Source organism: Myotis myotis, unplaced genomic scaffold (assembly GCF_014108235.1).
Source record: "Myotis myotis isolate mMyoMyo1 unplaced genomic scaffold, mMyoMyo1.p scaffold_m19_p_6, whole genome shotgun sequence".
Lineage (NCBI taxonomy): Eukaryota > Metazoa > Chordata > Mammalia > Chiroptera > Vespertilionidae > Myotis > Myotis myotis.
This window is the reverse complement of record NW_023416368.1, coordinates 13,573,787-13,593,949: the sequence shown is the minus strand read 5'-3', so window position 1 is coordinate 13,593,949 and position 20,163 is coordinate 13,573,787. Positions and strand designations below refer to the sequence as shown.

General features: G+C 44.7%; 1 protein-coding gene across 4 annotated transcripts in view; it reads right to left on the bottom strand.

Annotated features, from left to right (window-relative positions):
• ATP10B (ATPase phospholipid transporting 10B (putative)) overlaps nucleotides 1–20,163 on the bottom strand; it is a 180,356-nt gene that overhangs the window by 78,863 nt on the left and 81,330 nt on the right. For 2 of the 4 annotated variants that reach the window (XM_036314371.1, XM_036314368.1), the window contains exon 2: nucleotides 101–395. The exons of 1 other annotated variant lie outside the window; for it this stretch is intronic. In XM_036314371.1, coding sequence (XP_036170264.1) covers nucleotides 101–375 — 275 coding nt within the window. In that variant the 5' untranslated portion in view covers nucleotides 376–395. Of the gene's footprint in view, nucleotides 1–100; nucleotides 396–20,163 lie in introns of those variants that run through there. One more of the 4 variants, XM_036314369.1, reaches the window with a different exon arrangement.

The window sequence follows — 20,163 nt, the reverse complement described above, 5'->3', positions numbered from 1 at the left end:
CATGCATTTAGATTTTAAAGGAAAGGTGGCCCATAGTGCACACCTCTGAGGTTCTCTGAGTGGCAGATATGCGCTTCAAGTGAGTATTGGCCAAGTGTACCTGTGAAACTGCTCCACGAGATTCCGGGGCAGGAAGGTGAGGAGAGTGTACTTGGTTGTGCAGATTCTGTTGCCCGAGTATCTCTTGGAGACCTCTGCCCAATCTTGGTGGAATATGTTGTTGTTGGGGAACACAACCCGTTGCCGAGCCAGGTTGTAGCTCTGACTCTCCTTCTCTGGGGACAGCAGTGGTGTGGCTTCTGATGGGGACTGGAGGAGGCCATCTCGGATACGCCACTGCCACCGGTGCCAAGATGAGTCCACTGACAGGGCCATTTCTGGCAGCAAGCTACGTGCTGAAAACAGACACATGAGGTCTCCATGGTCAGAAGAAATATGTGGTATATCAGCTCAAATCCACCCTCTGACCTCCCATCCAACAAGGAAGGTACTGGGATACAATGTGAGGAAACTAGATTCAATCCCCATAATCCATTTTTGTTCTAGGCTGAGAGACATTGAGCAAATAATCTCTCTATATAAAAGCCTAAGCGACCATTCAACCATTCAACTGGTCAACCGGTTGCTATGATGTGCACTTACCATCAGGGGGCAGATGCTCAACATACAGGATTGAGCTCCCTCCTGTCTGGGTCAGGCCTGTGGGGATTGGGCCAAAACTGGCTCTCTGACATCCCCAAGTGGTCCTATATTGTGACAGTGCACAGGCCAGGCCAAGGGACTCCACCAGTGCACGAATCCATGCACCAGGCCTCTAGTCATGTAAATAATACACAACTAACACTGTGATAAGTGCCACGAAAGCATTTAAGGGGAAGAGATTCTGATGACCGAGTTGCAGCTATCAGTAAAAGTATGGCCTGGTGGGCTATGACCCCAGAGGTCAGAACTCTAGGTCTGGTTCATTGCTAACCCTGAACTGTACCTTCACCTGGCTGGTCTTCAGTTTCCTCACCATAATATGAGGAAAACTATTCTTACTCGACTTTTCTCACAAGCTTTTAGTGAGGAACAAATTGAATAGTACATAAAAGTACATTCAGACATGTCTTGAAGGGAAAGGTGTCTATTTTTTAGGTTTTCTCCAGCTCTAAATTTTTCTGACACTGATAATATTTCGAAGAACCCCAGTTGTGGCCAGAACCTCAAAGGACAGTGACAGGTGGGCCAGAAGAGAGAGATTCTTTTTCAGGACATTCTAGGATGTGCTATGTGGTGTCCCAGGAACGCCAGTTGGCTTTTTCAGATCTTGTTGACCGGGGTTGGGGGGCGGGAGATCCCTTCCTTCCTCTCCACTCCACTTGGTGGTTTCAGAAACTGAGTGCTTGTCAAGCAGCCAATCTCCCTAGACAGTGGACAAATATTGCTTGATCTGGGATATTTCTATTTCTGAGGTCGTTCAGTGAAACTTATGGGCAATTCTTCAAGGTTCCTTTTAGCCAAATCTTGCTTAAAGACCCAGAAGGATGTTATGCAAAGATATCCTTGGTAAAGTTAAAAGTTGTATATAATGGTGCTTCGCACAGGATAATTTTCTTTTGAATAAATGGATGAGTGAATATCAGGTATTACTAATCTTATAAGGAGCTACCCCACCTGTCACTGTAAATATGATTCACTTAAGGAGAAAAAAAATCCCATTTCTCGTTTAAATGGTAATATTTTCCCTTCCTGGTGCCCATGTGATCTGACCCTTATCATAATTCTCCTCATGACTTTAATCAATCCAAATGATTTTCAATCCACAAACCCCACGGCTACAAGAAGCTCTTCAGAGTCCTAAGTGAGTCCTTGTAGCAAGCATGAAAAAATAAATGCAATTACTGATGCCCATCATAATGTGACCAGAAGCTGTATTATGACATGTGACAAGCCAGAAATAATAATGTATATCTTCTTTCTCATTATAAAAAATATGCCTCTTTTTATGAATTCTTTTTTTATTGCAAAGGAAAAGGAAATGAAAAGATAATTCAAGAATAGAGTGGAAAATGCAAATGAGAAGTACTGCCTTGGCTAGTGCCATGCATATGAGTCTTCTCACAACTTTAGGTGATAAGATCTTCATAAATGAAGAGATTAGGTTGATATGGGAGATGCAGGTATTTTACGTGGGGTGGTTTAAAGAGCCCATTTATCAAAATCCTATTCTTTATTAACAATGTAAAATAAGCTTCCTTAAAAATTAAGCAGATATAAAATGAATGCCAGATCAATGGATGAGACTCTGATGAACAGCTAGACATTTCCATCATTTCAAAGTATCTACCCCCCAGCTACCCCCCCCCCCCCAAATAATTACTTACAATGTTAAAAAAGAATCACTTTGTAGTAAAGAAACCTGACAGGTACCACCTTCCCCAAAAGATCAAAGCAAATATCATTGATAATGGGATAACATGACATCTTGGGCCTCTTGATATGATGCACTTAGAAGGGCATGGCATCACGTCTGTGGTAGGCACAAGGAAACACTGAAAAAACTCAAATTGGGGGCTATTCTACAAAACAACTAGCTTACATTTTTCAAATGTCTAAGGTCAAAGAAGGGCAGAGGGACTGTGTCTGATTTAAAAAGACTAAAAAGAGTTGACAACTAAATGTAATGTATGATGCTGGATAGGATCCTGAACTTGTGGGAAATTAAAAAAAAAATAGGTATAATGACATATTGGGCAATGGGCAAGATTTGAATATCAATGCAAATTAGGGAATAGTATTTTAATAATATTGAATTTCCTGATTTTAATAATTCTATGGTGGTTACATAAGAAAATGTTCTTGTTCCTAGGAAATCTATTCTAAAGTAGATATGGGTAAAGAAGACATCCCAATGGTTAAGAAAATAATGTATATATTTACTGGTATAGGTATGCATACATGTGCATACACAGACTCCTTCCCCCCCAACACACAAGGTGGCAGAGTAAGGAAGACTTCCTGGGAAAGGAGTATTTATTTACACAGTCTCCTAAAGAAACCCATACCAGTTAGCTAGGTAGGGTGGTTGTGGAAGGTTGTTCCAGGTAGAAGAACTGATTCTAGAAAAAGAAAGTTCACAGGTGTGTCCAGTGGAGTACATCGAAGTGAGGGGCAAAGGGTGGTGAAGGGTGAGGCTGGAGAGACAGACAAGGGCCAGCTGGCGTGGGAAGACTGCTTCCCGCAGAGTTTTAGGCAGGGAAGTGACATGATTGATCAGAGTCCTTCTGGCCCGAGTCATGAGAATGGGCTGCAGGGGCCAACACCAGCCACAGGGAGGCAGCTTCTTAATCTATCCTCCTACCTTCCTCCAAATAAATGACTTCTTTCCCAAAGCAGAACAGAAGGCAAAGGGGGATTGTGTAATCCTTTTATTGTGTAAACCTATTACTTTCAGAGAGGGAGGAGCATGCCAGAAGCAACCCTTGCTGAACAGCTGTTGGTTGAAGTCAGATGAATTATCAAACGAAAAACAGGGGTTTACAACCAGGGCCTGGAATTGTAGGAGGCCCTCCAGAGAGCCATATATACAGAGCCAGCTTGTTTGAAAACGATCCCAAACCTCTAATAGAAACATCTTTGTCGTCATTGTCAAAAACAAAATAACTATGGCTACCACTTATCTGGTCTGTCCTGTGTGCCAGGCACTGTGGAGTGGATGCTCTTTAAAACTTAGATTTTATCGTTACCATTTCACAATGAAGAGACCCAGCCCCGGGAGGTTCAGTGACCGCCCGAGGACCAAACGGATCCTAAATGGACCAGTTAGGAGTTAAGTGCAAGTCTCTCAGGCTCCCAAGTTAATGGCGAGGTTGGAATTTTTTTCCTTTTGCAGCAGCAACAAAGGGCACTAAAGAAGTTGCCCGTTTCCTTGAGAAAAGTTCTGCAATGTCCTGTAACTCCTCCCAAGGCACTGGCGAGCTGATGGCTACTCTGAATGTACTTGAGCTGCAACTACTAACCTAATTGTTTTTGGCTGGCACATTTACTTGACTTAATGTAAGCCCTTATTTCCCACAGGAGTGATGTTATGAATAGGTATTACCCCGTGGAAACCTTATGTACATAAAAATGTACTAACACTATTCACGAAAACATATGAAGGGAAAAAGAACCCCGCAAATACGTGCTTTTGCAAACACAAATACTGAATGGGAAGGCTACATTATAATTTTTATACTGTTCTTTTCTTCTTTCTCTCTTTTTAAAGAGGCTTTAAAAAAATCTGAGTGCAATGAAGTTTGAAATGAAAATGTTGGCTTTCTTTCCTGGCAAATCTCTTTCTAACAAGAGTCTTAAGCCCTTTTCTTTGCTCCAGGGATCTTTAAACTAAATTAAAATTAAAGTTAACTCACTTAAAAACTTTCCTTAGGAGCTGAGGTGTCTGAAAACCGCTGTAAGCTGACTTTGGCTATGAAACCCTGGTTCTTGTTTTGTGATGTAAAATACTCTGCAATTACCAGCCTTGAACCCCAACAGTTTCAGCCCAGTTCCTTGCTGCTTTTCTGCATGGGTGGTTCCCTCTGAGTTTATAGCCTTTACTCAGGCTGAAAACTCCTACCTTAACGTGTCACCATGTCGGTTAGCTTTTCCAAGAGACATGTTCCTTCGGTCAAAATTGTAGCTCTGATGGATAAGCATATGATTTGCATGTTTGCTCAGGAAGCCACATGGTCAGAAGTCATTCTACCTCTTGACTGGGCACACTGCCTTTTGATATGTGGGTGGTGTCAGCTCACGCAGCTGACAACTGGGCGACACTGGTTGCAGTAAGTAGGCCAGTGTTAGTACCGGTCATGGGTGCCGAGGAGTGTGTGAGGGAATGTGTGTCAGTATGGGTGCGAATGTTATGACTGAAAGAGTATGAAGGTGAGAAGTTGCAGGCAGGCCTTCCTAGGCTGGAGACATTGTACACTCATGCTTTCTTGGAAGCAGGACGCCTAGGAATTCGTGGACAGTGCTGCTCTGTCCTGATGGAATGCTCACGCCTCCTGAGCTGTGAGGATTCAGAGGTCATTGGGGTGAGGCTGACCTGCTTGACCATATTCATTCTATCAAAGGGGAAAAGCAAAGTTTATAAAAAGGGTTTGCTGCCTGGGTCTCACACTGATAGGGTTAGCTAGCTAGCTTAATTAGGAAGGTTTAGGGAGTGAGGAGGGTCCATGGGTGAGGAATACATAGATGGAGACTTGCAAACGCCAGGGTGCTTATCTTACTTGTGCAGAGGATAGAGAAATGCCATGGGAAGAGGGGATCCAGGAGATGAAAACATTTTTAGTCTGAGCAATGAAAACAGCCATAAACCAAAGAAAGACAGACTGGGGTATTTCTGGCCTGAGCAATTAGAACAGCTATAAACCCAGGACAGAGTTATCTCTGGTCTGAGCAGTTGGGAGATCTAAGCCAACGCCAACCAGAAAGATAAGGGGGAGAGAAACAGCTTTGAAAACTAATTCTATGTAGCAGATGACCAATGAAGAAAACATAGGGGTCCCAAATTCAGGAAAGGGACCAATAAGAAAAGGTCAGATTTAGACAAAGAACTGCAGCATATATAAGCTGGAGACAAAGGGACACGAGGCGGGGATTTTTTGATTTTCCTGTTAAAGAGAGAGAGCAGGCTTTTCCCATTGGGGGCAGGGCCCTTCTGCATGGGGTCCCCTTTGGGGAAACCCCTGCCCAGATGGAGTTTGTATCTGCTTCCAATAAACGTCTACATTTTTTATTAAAGGAGACTTCTTGTCTGTGAGTTTATTCTTCAAACTTCATGAGGACAAGCACTCATGGGAAGAAAAGTCTGCACCCCAAACCCCGCGTTTCAACACCATGAAGGAAGGAGCAGGGAATGGGGTGGGGTTGTGAATAGGCTGCTGCAGTACAACTCCGAATGTCCGACGACACATCTGGAAATTAAACTTTTTAACTGTCCATTTAGGCCAGTTGTTATTATCTTTAGAGTCACTGATGAGAGGTTAATGTGAGAGTGAGACGGAGCTGGGGCTGTATGTTGGTCAGCTGTGATGGGCCACGTTCAGGCTGATGGGTGGGTTCGCAGGTCGGTTTTGCAGAGATAGTGCAGAGATACTGCAGAGAAGCGCTAAGACACCAGAGAGACGCCGTGAAGGCTCCTGATGACCTGGCGTGCTCCGGTTCTGCTCCCTTTTGTGGGCGGCTGCTCTGCTTGGATTCTATGAGATGCACTGATTCCTCTCAGCATACCCTCCTTAATAAAACACAACCAAAAGGCAGCTCCACATCCAGGCCCTCGCCTTGACCTATCATGACACTGTACATGCAATTAGATCCAAACTTCCTGAGCCGAAACCCTGGCTCCGCCACTTATTAGCTGTGAGTCCTAATTATCCGCTTAGTCTCTCGGTGCTCTTATTTGCGTGAGGACAGTAATGCTTACTTCCTGGGGCTATGGGGGTTTCATGAGATAATAGTTCTAAAACATTACAATGACTGCCCCATAGGAAGTGCTTTCTTTGACTAAATACATTTCAAGCAATTCATGGATACTTATGGACATGTGTTAAAAAATCCCTGATTTGGATTAAAATTTGTGTTTATACTCAGAATGGGTTATTATTTATTTGAAGATTACATTTCATGGAATATAACCCACATAAACACTAAATTTACACAGGCCAACAACATAAAGACTAAATATTATAATTTAGTTTACTTTCTCTCCTCATAGCTCAAATCAGAGGAAATAATTTCTGAGGCTTCACTCATTTACTCATTCATCCATGCATCTACTTATTTATTATGCATCTACTTATTCATCCATTTATTAATTCATTGGTGCATTCATTCATTCATCTATTCACTCATTCATTCATGCATTTACTCATGCATGCATGCATGCATCCATCCATCCATCCCATCAGTTATTCCCCCTTTTCTCTTCCCATTGGTCGTTTTAGCTCCCTGTGAGCTGATGGCTGGTGTACTCACTGAACCTAACTGTTGGTTGCTACTTCAGCTGCTCCCAAGGACTTGAAATATTCATTTCAGATGAAAGAACCTTTCTTCTGCGGGCAAACATGTCAAAACACAGAGAAAAAGACTCGGGGACTAAAAAAACCTAAGGCATGTAGAACAGGACTTGCCATACCAAATAGAGCAAATCTTATTTACAAATGACCTCTCACCCCTGAGATCAGGCCAAATAAAGAAGCATCTGTCATCTTTGGGAACATCCAATACTCCTCACCTTGACAAGAGGCCTCCAAAGACCAGATTCCATTTCAATCTAATTGGCTCCTTGCCCTTTGCCTGCCTTTCTCCAGCCATGCACAGCAAGATACACCATCGTGGGATGGAAAGCCAGCCCAGAGATGAGAGGCATCCTGCCAGTGCAACCAGGGGATGGAGGTAGGGCAGAGGCTCTGCTAATTAAAGAACAAGCCGGTGCATTGATTTCAGTCATAGGCTATGTTGCCTGAATCTCAGATTGCCTGCTAATGGCTGCATTTAGGCAGAACTTTCCCTTCCATTGAGGCACTGCACAGAGAGACCTTTCTGAGTGAACTGTCTAACCTATGTGTGGACCTCCTGGTAAATCCCTCCTTAATGTTAGTGAGCCAATTTTCTAAGCTGCAAGTGAGCAAGAATGAGTGTATGAGATGGACAGTACATATACCAAGCAGAGATGTCATGGGAAATTCAGACTAAGTGTTATATCCCTTCATGCTTCTCCTCATAAGTATTCATCAAATATATATTAAGGTTGAAACACCATTGTAGAAGCTGATGACACAGCATGAATGTGCAGATGAGATTCTTGACTGCATGAAGTTTTATTTTGTGGAGGAGAGAGAGGACAATGAAAAACAAACAAGATCCTATCTGATGGTGCTCAGTTCTCTGAAGGAATTAAGCACGGAGAGGACCATACTCATGAGAATAGTAGCTAACACTTGCTTTTTATGCACCAGGCATAAGTCTAAGCATTGGCTTGTAACAACTTGTTTAACTTTCACAACCTTATCATTTTGATGAGAAAACTGAGGCAGAGAGAAGATAATCAAGATTTGTTCTCATCCTTGATTGCAACTCCATCCTTCTATTGTTGGTCAAAAATTGTCGTGTCATTTTTACTTCTCTTTGTCCCTCTGCCTCTCTGTTGGACCCTATCCTATATAATAAAAGCCTAATATGCAAATTGACCAAATGGAGGAACAACCAGTGAAATGACTGGTCGCTATGACACACACTGACCACCATGGGGCAGACACTCAATGCAGAAGCTACCCCCAACCCTCAGGCCCCAGGCGGTAGCCCCACAGATGGGCCCTGATCACTGGCCAGGCCTAGGGACCCTACCTGTGCATGAATTTTGTGCACCAGGCCTCTAGTATCTAATCATATACAATTAATCAGGAAATGTCACCTTCTTTACCTCAGTATACGTATACAGAGTTTGACCACTGCTCCCCTCCTCCACTGATACATCCTGGTCCGAGCCACCATCATCTATCTCTCAACTGACTTGTTGCAATAAACTCCACATGCTCACTCTTTCTCCTTACAGTCTATTCTTAAAAGAGTAACCATAGCTTAAAAATATGTCATTTCACAGCTCTGCTCAACATGCCCCAATGGCTTCCTACATGCTCAGAGGAGAAGTCCTTTATGTTGGGATTCCTTAGTCACTCTCTTCTCTGACTACCTGTCGAAGCTCACTCCCCTCCTGCTTGCTCTACTGAAGCCACACTGCCCTCCTACTTGTTCCAAGGGCACAACAGGCAGGTGCCACCTCAAATCCCAAGGACCTGCAGTTACCTCTGTCTTGATCCCCACCAGGCTCCCTTGATCTGGCTTGAATGTCATTTTTTATTGGGAATATCCCTGACCACCCTACTATCCAACATTCTTTATCATTCTTCCTTATATTTTTTCCCAAAGTGTTTATCACATCTGATATATATACACTATTTTTTACTATTTTTGTTGTTGTTGTTTATTGCTTGCTTTCCACTACTACAATATAAACTACAGGAGGGTAGGGATTTTTGTCTGTTTCATCCATCCTATTTTTTAGATTGCTTACAATAGTTCCTTGTGTGTAGGAGGCACTTAATAAATAACTATTTAATCAATGAATTAAGGAAGAGGGCCTGTTTTTCTGACATGATAATGAAAAGACATTAAGATTGAAGCCTGATGAAAGAGGAAGATGAAGAGAAATGACTACACATACGATAAAGAAATGAAGGAATGCTCACAGGGGAAGTATCTTTTGAAGCTAAGTAAGAGAGGGCAGGCATAAAGCCCAAGCCAATAGCCTGAACATATGCAAAAGATAAAATAAAATAAAGCCTGAAAGTATGCCTTAGTTCCCTTCAGTTCACTAATTCCTGAGATTAACCAGTTACCTGCTCAGCTCACTAAGAATGCCTGTGATCTTGGAGAAGCGACTTCTCTCTCTAGGCCTTGCAGGTAAGGTAAGGGCAGTGCACCAGCTCCGACTGCCTTGGACTGTGTCACAGGCTTATCAAGGAATTCTCAGAGAATGCACCAGCTCCTCATCACAGATCCTCCCAGTTGCCACGTCGGTGGGAAGAGGTGCTGGGAAGGAAATGGCCTAATCTATGAGTCAGCTCATAAATATAAAAAAAATTATATTTTATTGATTTCAGAGAGAAGAGAGAGGGAGAGATAGAAACATCAATGATGAGAGAGAATCATTGATCAGCTGCCTCCTGCATGGCCCCCACAACCTGAGCATGTGTCCTTGACCGGAATCGAACCTGGGACCCTTGAGTCCACAGGCTGACGCTCTATCCACTGAGCAAACCAGCCAGGGTCGAGTCAGATCTTTACCAGACTGAAAAAACAGGCCCTACACCAGGATGTTTTTCCTCTCCTTCATTTTTGGAGCTCAGTAGGAGAGGTATTTTGAGGGGAAGTGTATGCAGAAGACTGATCTCAACCACAGAATATGGGTCTGAGGAGGGTTTGCTTTCCCCCAAACCACAGAACAATGCCAGGCAGTGTCAGGAGCGCTGAACGAGTCTAACTCAGATGGCGTGAGCTCTGGGTCTCGGCCTCAGGACGTGGTCAATATTACTCGTGGGTGCTTTAGACTCTTACTCTGTGCGGTGGGTGCACTGATTGTTAACGCTAGGGAGGAGTGCAGGGCTTTTCTTAGGAAAGTTTCCTAGCATGTGAGCCCAGACGTCCCGGAGAGCCCAGAAGGAAAGCCCAGGCAAGACGACTGTATAACCAAAGGCGAAACAGGCTCAGACGCCTGTCGCAGCCGGGGTATATTTGGAAACACGTTTTCAACTTCAATTTACACCAGATCTGGAGTGGAGTTAAATCATTACAACGTGTTAGCTCTTGTTCATTCAGCCCCGGACAGCTGGCTTTGTTCATCTGACACCGTCAGGGAATGTCTCTAGGACTGGGGTATCCTAAGGCTGCTGCTAGAATGTGGCTCCCTAGAGTTTGGGATTTCCTTAGTCACAGCACACTGAAGTGCCATCCTCCCATCCTGTGTGGAGATGGAAGATTGGAAAAGGAAACAGAACAAGTAAGGGGGGGGGGGGGGAGGTTGAGAGGGGGGAGGGGAGGATGAAGAAAAGATGAAAGATAGAAGTCAATTTAATTAATTGGGTACCTATTATACATCAGCATTATATTAAATACATTAAAAGCCTCAACTCCTATGTGGTCTGGCCCGGCCTTCTGTCATAAAGACCAGCCAGGCCTATGTGGGCTGGTCCTCTGTAAGTTTGACTGCACAGGGATGTTCTCCGACAAGCAAGCAGGTGGCTACTCCTCACACCTTTGCACGTGTTTGACTTGGGGGTAAGGTAACATGAAGAGGGTCTTTCACAAGAATGAAGCAATGACTTTCTGGGCACCTAGCATTGGGATGAATCTGGTAAAGTGGTATTAGGAGAGATGTAAGATCAAGAGGCAGATGGTGAACCTGGCTCAATATAATGTTCTTGTTGCTACTTTTGAACAAATTCATTCATTCATTCAACACATATTTATCAAGTGCTGATAATGAAGCCTATGATTTATTAAATGCTAACTATACTCCAGGCACTGTGATTAGACCTCCGTTAGTATTACCCATGTATCTGCCCATCTGCCCATTCGCCCAATAACAAATGATTACTGAGTGCTTGTTATATGTCAGGTATTGTTTTAGGCATTGGGGAGACAGTAGTGAAGACAAAAAATACAAAAGAAAATGAAACCCCTGTCTCCAAGTGTGCATGTGTGTGTTTAATAAGCATATATAATTCAGTGATGATAAGTGGTGTGAAGAAAAAATCAAGCAGGTAAGGGAACTAGGTAATGGGGTGTGGTTGCTATTTATGCAGCGAGGTCAGAAAGGCCTCTCAGACAAGCTGGTATCTGGACAGGGATTGGAAGGAAGGGAGCAAAGCCACGAGGATATCTTGGGGAGAATCCCGGAAAAAGAAAAGAGCCAGTGGAAAGCCTAGAGCAGTGATGGCGAACCTATGACACGTGTGTCAGAGGTGACACGCGAACTCATTTTTTTTGGTTGATTTTTCTTTGTTAAATGGCATTTAAATATATAAAATAAATATAAAAAATATAAGTGTTTGTTTTACTATGGTTGCAAATATCAAAAAATTTCTATATGTGACACGGCACCAGAGTTAAGTTAGGGTTTTTCAAAATGCTGACACGCCGAGCTCAAAAGGTTCGCTATCACTGGCCTAGAGGCAGAAGCATGCTTGTCATTTTTGAGAAGAACAGGAGACCAGTGTAGCTGGAGCAAAGAGTGGAAGTAGGATGACTGGTTTGGAGGTCACTGAAGTAATATTACCGCTTGAGAAATCATGGTGGTTTTAGTAAAAAATCAGTTACGCATACACATTAAGTTAACTCAGAGTAAAACGAGTGACAATGTCAAGTATTGGGAAGGATTTGGAAAAACTGGGACTTTCATAGAATGCCAATGCCATTGCGAAATACAACAGCTGGCTTGAAAACCAGTTTGTCAGTTTCTTATAAAGTTAAATAAATACCCTACAACCCAACAATCCCACCTCTGTTATTTACCCAAGAGAAAAGAAAACATATGGTCACACGAAGAACCCAAATGCACGTATTTACAGTAGCATTCTTCATACTAGTAAAATAGCTGTCATAGATTTACATTATGGACTGTTAGCCATAAAAAGGAAAGAACTCCTGATAAACTCAACGATGTGATTGCGTTTCAGAAGCACTACGCTGTGTAAAAGAAGTCAAACACGTAAGACTCATATATACTATATGATTTCACTTATAGGCAATTCCAAAATAGGGAATAGTGTGGTGAGAGAAATCAGATCAGTAGTTTCCAGTGGCCAAGAGCAAGTTCAAGGGGAAGGGGCTGACTTCAAAGGGGTCTGGGTACGACGGAACTTTTGGTGGTGATAGAAATGTTCTAGATCTGGACTCTGGTAATGGTTCTAGAACTATATACGATTGTCAAAACTCAGACTATACATCTAAAAATGGTTAGTATATTCAAATTATACCCTAATGAAACTGGAGGAAAAAAACACACCTCTAACATGTAAGACAGATATCAGAAGAGCCTTTGAAATTGTAGCAAAAATGGGAAGGCCCAGATGTCACCCCAACCTCATCCTGTGAGATTCATAAACCAGCATATCTCATCTTCAATTGGCACACTCAACTGTATGTGCCACACACTCGCACACATATCAAAAGTTAACTTGGACCAAAGGTGACTTTTATCTGCAGGCCAACTTCCAAAGCTAATCCTGCATGTGCTGTGACTGTACGGAACGTTAGGAGAACCCTCAGGCTATGCCTGAAAGTGTGAAAACCATTCTGGGCCTGAATACAACTTGTTATCTTACAAGGCACCTCTTTCCATTGTCAGTTTTCCAGATGTGGGGGGTTATCTCCCCATGGCGTCCATTCACAGGACAGTAAAATAAAACCTGCCATCCTTTCCCAGAGCATCTGAGTCAAGTATCTGAAGGGCTGCTGGGGTTACCTCTGTTTTCGTTCTTTCTAATACTAAACAATTCCAGTTCTAGACGGACGTTTCTTCCCTTCTGTAATCCGTCCAGCAATGGCCTGTGGCCTCCCCGGAAAAAATGCTGAATTAGCACTATCTGTCCTCGGTTTACATAACAATTTTGGTGACTGCAAAGTACAGGAGGCCCTGACTACCAGGAATTCCTGTGCAGGTTGTGTGTTTCCGGCTGAGTTCTGCAAGAAGCAGAGGTGGAAGCCTCCCGATCGGTGTGCGACCTCCTCCCAAGTCGCCGGTCTGCTTTGGGAGATCACCATCCCTGTGTAGCCCTCTAACCAAGGTGGCTCCCATTTCAAGGGAACTTTATAAATTCCAGGAATGGAATCGGCCTCCCTAATCCTCACTTCCCTGGCCCCAGCCTCCATCGGGGAGCTATTCAATCTAGAGTAATGATCTTGAAGAGGTTGTGTGCTTATTCTGCAGGCAATGTCTGCTGCCTCCGTGAGTGGATTGAGCCCTCTCCAACGGTTGTGCAACTTGTGCAAACAGCTCTCCGGGAAGCAGTCGTGCTTTATGAACTGCCGGGGGTGGGGAGAAGAGGGGAGAGGTAGCCACGTCACCGGCTGTCAGCAGCTGCACACTCTTTTACCTGGAAGGACTAGACAAGGAAGGAGGGACAAACAGCTCTGAAGAAATGCTTCTGGAAATTTAGCAATGGCTACACAGAACCATCTGATGCCTCTCATTTTGCTAATACCATGAGTCAAATTACCCAGCTTCCCTAAGAGGTCCCAGAGAACAGAGAGGAGGCCCCTTTCCCATGAGTGAGAAAGAAATGAGGGGTCAGAGGCTTGGATTCCAACCCTGATTCTGCCTTGAGCTGCCTCCAGCAATGGTCTCTAGCAGTCTCGTCCTGTCTAGAAATGTGCTGGGAGAGCCTGTGGGGTAACCAGCCTTTCCCTGCAACAAAATCACCAGGGCAGCATGCAAAGGGTGAGAAAATGGTTACCAGTCAAATATATCTCACACTTTACATTTTTCAAGGATACCTTCTTCTCTTTAGCTGGGTGGGGCCTTTCACCATCTTTTTATGCAATTAGAGACAGGTAATATTTTCATCTGAGCCCGATGGAAAACTGTGCTGCAGCAGTTGAGATGAGAGTAGCTCAACTTAACAATTAGGGACAGATCTAGGGACTCAGATAGGTTAGGTCCCCTAATTGGTCATGCAGGGGTCTTTCCATATGTATTGCTCTGCACTGACCACCATTATCGTCATCGAAATAACCATTATTTCCAGTGCTATTTATTGAGCACTTATTAGATGCCAGGCTTTGGGCTATGTGTGTCACAAACACTGTTTACGAACTGAATCATTAGAGCAACTCTGTGCAGAAGAAATACAGACATGAACACTGAAGCTCAAACAGGTCAAAGACCTTGCCAGAGTTATTCTCTGATTCACAGCAAACTGATAGGGAATCTTGAGCTGCTGACCACCTCTGGGACTCTTGGTTTAATGGGGTTAATGGCATCTACTCCTGGTCTCCCAAGGGCTAGTTAGCATGGGGAGCATCTGGATCATGGGTAGGAGAGTGCCTTGAAATGTGTGAGAGGACAGTCTTTTCTTCAGCCAGTAGGTGGCGGAGCTGGGGTTCAAACCCAGGCCTGTGCATTTTCTGACTGAGGGTGTGAGCACAATGCTATTTATACAGCAAACTAATTATATATATAAAAAGACCCCTCATTGCTGGTCACCTACACAGCAGAACGAGGACTCCAGGGTAAACACTCAAGTCTTTGTTGATTTTTAAAAAAGGCCAATAAATCTTTTGAACCCTTACATCCCAAAGGGCTGTTTTTCATGCTCGGCCCACAGGCAGCGAGGAGGACTTCACGCTGGGCCGTGAGAAAGAGGCAGCGGCTACTTGGGCTGCTCCTGAGATTCACCTCTTTCTTGCAAGCTGAGCAAATGTACGTATCACCAAGGAAACAAGATCTTTTTGCTCCTGTCATTCTGAACTCAAGTGCAGCCACTTCAAATGGTGACAGTAGCCACAGTTGGAAAGATGGAAGGAGCAGAGGAGGCCTTGCAGGAGCCCAAGAAGAGAAAGAAAGGAAGAGAGATTTGGGGGACTTTGCGGGGTCTTTGGTGACTTCCCAATTTCTGCTCCTGAGTTCATGACAGACATCCTATGGATGTCTTCACTGGTAATCTCATAGAGATGGAAAGGTCTGATGAAATAAGTTTTAATTGCTTTTCTAAAAAATGTTTATTTCTACAAAGCTCCCTAAAGCAATCCTCTGGCTGCCTGAACTCATTACGCCCAGATCCTTCCAACTGAAATAGGAGGAGAGGGAATGAGTGAAAATGAAAAGTAATTATAGTGGTGATGATACTGGTCATAGCGTGTACGCAAAGGCTTACTGTATGCACAGCATTTTGCCAAACACTTTACGCATTGTATTTGATTAAACCCTCACAGCCACCCTGTGGGGCTGCACTGCTATCCCCGTTGTGTAGATAATGAAACTGAAGCTAAGAGTTTCAGGAGTAAATTTTTAAAAATTAAATTAATAATTTTTACTGTTTCATCAAGGATACTTTTAAATGAAATTGGCTTTCTTTTTGTTTTTTTTTAACCACAAGTCATGGTGGTAAAGATAAAAAGACCATGGCTTGGCCGGTTTGGCTCAGTGGTTGAGCGTCGACCTATGAACCAGGAGGTCATGGTTTGATTCCAGGTCAGGGCACATGCCTGGGTTGTGGGCTCAATCCCCAGTGTGGGGTGTGCAGTGTGTGGCAGGCAGCCGATCAATGATTCTCTCTCATCACTGATGTTTCTATCTCTCTCTCCCTCTTTCTTCCTCTCTGAAATTAATAAAAATATATTTTAAAAAATCATTAAAAGAAAAAAATCATTGGTACTCCTGCCTTGATTCATGCTATAGTTTTACTCACCATCAGTGACGACAGATAACAATGAGTGCTACAATAATGTAGTGTTCACCTTGCAGACACCCTGGATGGGTCTCAGAGATCCCCAGGGGTCCACGAACCACGCTTTGAGAATTGCTGTACGAGGCTCAACATCTGGGTCTGGCAAAAATAATTAGCTGGGGACAAAGAGGAAAGTTCTCATCGTCACTTTATATATAGCTCATCTCCGGGCGTGTGCGTGCACCAGTGCTGTGTGGCAGATCCACATTTTCCTGCAACGTTCACTATTGTGTCCTTAGATCTGAAAGCTGGCTGGTCCCTCTCAGGATCCCACTCACGGGTGCAGCAGCAATGCCTCTTCCACAGGCTCAAGCCTGAGAAGAACCTGTTCGACAGGCTCACGGGCAAGGAGCCTGTGCCTCGCAGGAGTAAACTTTCTAAGTAACTGACATGAGGAGAAGTAGCCAGGAGCAATTATGCAGATGGCAAACCACTGTGATCTGGGCCCTAACCTATGAATCAGGGCAGCTGGACGATGGACAAGTCTAGCAGTAGGAAAAATATATTGAGTTAAACTTTTTATTTAAAATGGATTTAAAGCCCTAGCTGGTTTGGCATCAATCCATGGATAGAGCATCAGCCTGCGGACCGAAGGGTCCTGGGTTTGATTCCTGTCAAGGGCATGTACCTTGGTTGCAGGTTCCTCCTCCCCGGCCCAGGCCCTGGTCAGGGCTCGTGCAGGAAGCAACCAATAGATGTGTTTCTCTGACATCGATGTTTCTCTCTGTCTTTCCCTCTCTCTTCCACCGGGCATGGCTGTGTCTCCCCACCACGCCCTCCCATAAGCTGAGTCTCTCTAAAAATCAATGGAAAAATATCCTTAGGTGACGGTTAACAAAAATATATATATATATATCGCAGGGCTCATAGGACCCTAGCTAAACGGAACCTCTGAAATCATCTCAGTGTTCTCACCGGAATTTATTTTGCCCTCCAGGGGACGTTTGGCCATGTCTGGAGAGATTTTGGATTGTCACAGACCAGGGGAGAGGAGGGTCATGCTCCTGGCGCGTAGTGGGTAGCGGCCAGGAATGCCCCTCTCGGTCCTCCAATGCCCAGGACAGCTCCCAGGAGAAAGTGCCATCTAGCTCGATGCCAGTCATGCCGAAGCTAGAAGCCTGCCATGGTTCCACTCTGCAGAAGCTTGGTGTTTAAGTTTCATGTGTTATTTCAAAGTCATATTTTACCAGTAGAGTGTAGAGCAAAGAAAGCTCAAGAGAGGCTTAACTTGTTAGTTGTACCATCAGCCCAGACTCATGCCACTTAAGCAACGTGTTTGGTCCCAGACAAGCCAGATGCCAGCAGTGCCTCTGCAAAGCTGAGGGCAGCCCTGACCAAGGTCTCAGAGGGGCCGCAAAGCTCGTGGGCCCGCGGGTCAGAGCCGGGCATGGCTGTGTCTCCCCACCGCGCCCTCCCATAAGCTGAGTCTACTTCCAATGCTGGTTTTCCTCCCCGGCCCAGGACACTGTTCTCTGCTTTTCCTGGACAGCAGACAAGCCTGTTTCTTCCGGGCTAGAACCAGGGCTTCCCGACCAGGTGACCAGAACCTGAGGTTCCCTGAAGGTGTCCCCCAGACTTCGGCTGGTCCCCTTCTCCCTTGGATCAGGCCAGTGTTTTTTTAAAAATCTATACAAATACAGTGAATTTGGTGCCTGTTTGTTCCTATCCACTCTAAAGGCTAGACAGATTTTTACCAACTTTGGAGACTCACATTTGGGATATTCTGACTTACACTGTCCTCTCTGAAGCAGATGTGAATATCTCTTTGAAAGGCCCTATGAAACAGCTCAAGGACAGACGACCTAAGACTGACAGGCCTGTGCAGCTGTCATCGTGTATGAAGTCCCCGTGGCTATAAGCTCAAACCATGGTTTCAATCTGACCCCAAGTCAGAAGCCACAGAGGCCTGTCTCTATTGTTGGCTTTCATTCGCAGTCAGCTTGTTCTTCTGCGAGTAGTGAACTGGGATAAACAGCAGAGCAGTAGGGTGGGAAAGGTCATGGGCAGCCTGAGGCAGCCCGACCGGCTCTCACACTGAGCTCTGTGACCTTGAGCAAATGACCTAACATCTCTGAGCCTTAGTTCCCTCCTCGGGTAGGTCTTAGGGTGAATAGTGGCCCACATGCAGGCAAGTACTCAGCAAGGATTAGCTGTGGCTATTACTACCACCCTCATTATCAGTGTGCCTTAGTAGCACGTAATAGACACCAGCTGATTTCATTTCAGACGCTGACATTCTCTGTAGGTTGCATTTTACTTTTCTGAAAAAGGTTTTTTTTTTTTTTTTTTTTGCTAAAAATAAATATGAAAAGCCATTGGGAAGCTTCATTTTCACATCAAGCGCTTTTAAGACTAAATGTCACCCAATATTAAAACCAGATTTCTCTTATTCAGAAGCCTGAATCAAAATTGTCATATGACAGGGGGGAAAAAAGCTCAGTGATGCAATCTTAGGTCAAATAATGCAGTGCCAAGGAGGGGCCTTCCTGCCCCCTCTTTGCCCTTCACCTTCAAAGAAGTTTCTGCAGTCCTCCAGGCACAAACCATTCCCCCCATCCTTCATGGGAGTCTGTGTGAGGTATCAGCCAGTGCAAGGGGTTGGCATTCCAGGATGAAAAGGTCGTTGAGTCTGGTTTGGATTTGGGCAAATAGGGAAGCGACAAAGGGGAGTGACTGTTTGCAGGCATTCATAGGGCTCACAGCTGGGTGGCATTGCTGCCAGGCTGCTAGAAACAGCTTCAGGAACCTGAGACATGTCCACTGGAGTACCACCTTTGGGGCTGTGAGAACAAGCTTGCCCAGGACTGTGTGACTTGGCCCAGACACCTCCTCTCTCCCCAGCATCTCCAGTAGCTTCTTAGCATTCAGCACAGCCCTCACCGGTGAAGCTTGGACAGGCCGCCTGCTCCCTGCAAAGCAGGCTGCTGACAGCTTTCCCCTTCCTCATTGCTTAATCTGCTCACTTCCTGATACTAATGGATTTTTAAATGAGCCTAGGACAATGGATAGCATTTCCCAATTAAAACCAAATACCCTTCATCCACCCTTTCCACAGCCACTGAGTAAGGAGCAGTGGCGGGAGCACAGGCCCAGTTGGACATCTCTCCCCATCGCCTGTCCACTCTGCTCACTCCTGCCACACACACCCCCGCCCACTCCAACCCCCCCCGGGATCTGGCTCTTCAGAGGTGCTCTGAGATGTTGGAGAGACTTTTAGATACCAGCTAGAGTGATGCTGGCCGAGATTTTCAAGCAGGAGCTGGAGACATGATTTTTCCCAATCCTTTCTCATGCCAACTCTTTTCATAACCACTGAATTCAGATGCTTTTCTCAGGATGAAGAAATCCTTATACAGCCATAGTAAATCACAGCAAGTCTGAGAGAGGGTGGGCTAAGGGTCTGGGGAAGCATATACTCTTATTTTGTTACTAGAGGCCCAGTGCACGAATTCATGCATGGGTGGGGGCCAGTCGTCTGGGAAGAAGAGGCTGCGGGAGATTGGCTGGCTGGTCCCACCCCCATCGGGCCGGTTGGCCAGCCTCAGTGTGCGTCATAGCGACTGGTCATTCCAGTCATTCTGGTCGTTCTGGTTGCTTGGCTTTTATATATATAGATTATTAAAAATTATTATAAATGAAAGAATATAGCTACTGCTTATTCAGTGCCTGCTCTGTGCTGGGTCCCTTACATAAATGATCCCTAATCATTGTGAGAACATTGGGGAAGGATAATCTCTGTTTCACAGATGAGGAAACAGACACATGAGTTCAATGACTTGTCCAGGACCACACGTCTAGTAAATGTCAGCACTGAATCGAGGTAGTCTGACTCCACGAGAGCCAAGTTTCTGGATATCTGCCAATAGCAACAGGGGAATTAAATCTCCTCCTCCCTCCAAGGCTAAGGATGCCCTCCTGTCGCTCATATGCTGGTAGCAGTAATGAAGGAAGCAAAGAGATGCAGGCTGTCATTGAAGATGGAGAGTAGGAAGATATTCTGAGGTTGCTCTTATGCACCTGGTAGTGGGGTCAACACGAGATCCCTCCTGTCATGTTCTAAGCTAAACATGTCACCTTCTCATGGTGTTCCAGGAGGTCTGCTTTAAACTCAGAGCACACCCACCCACAG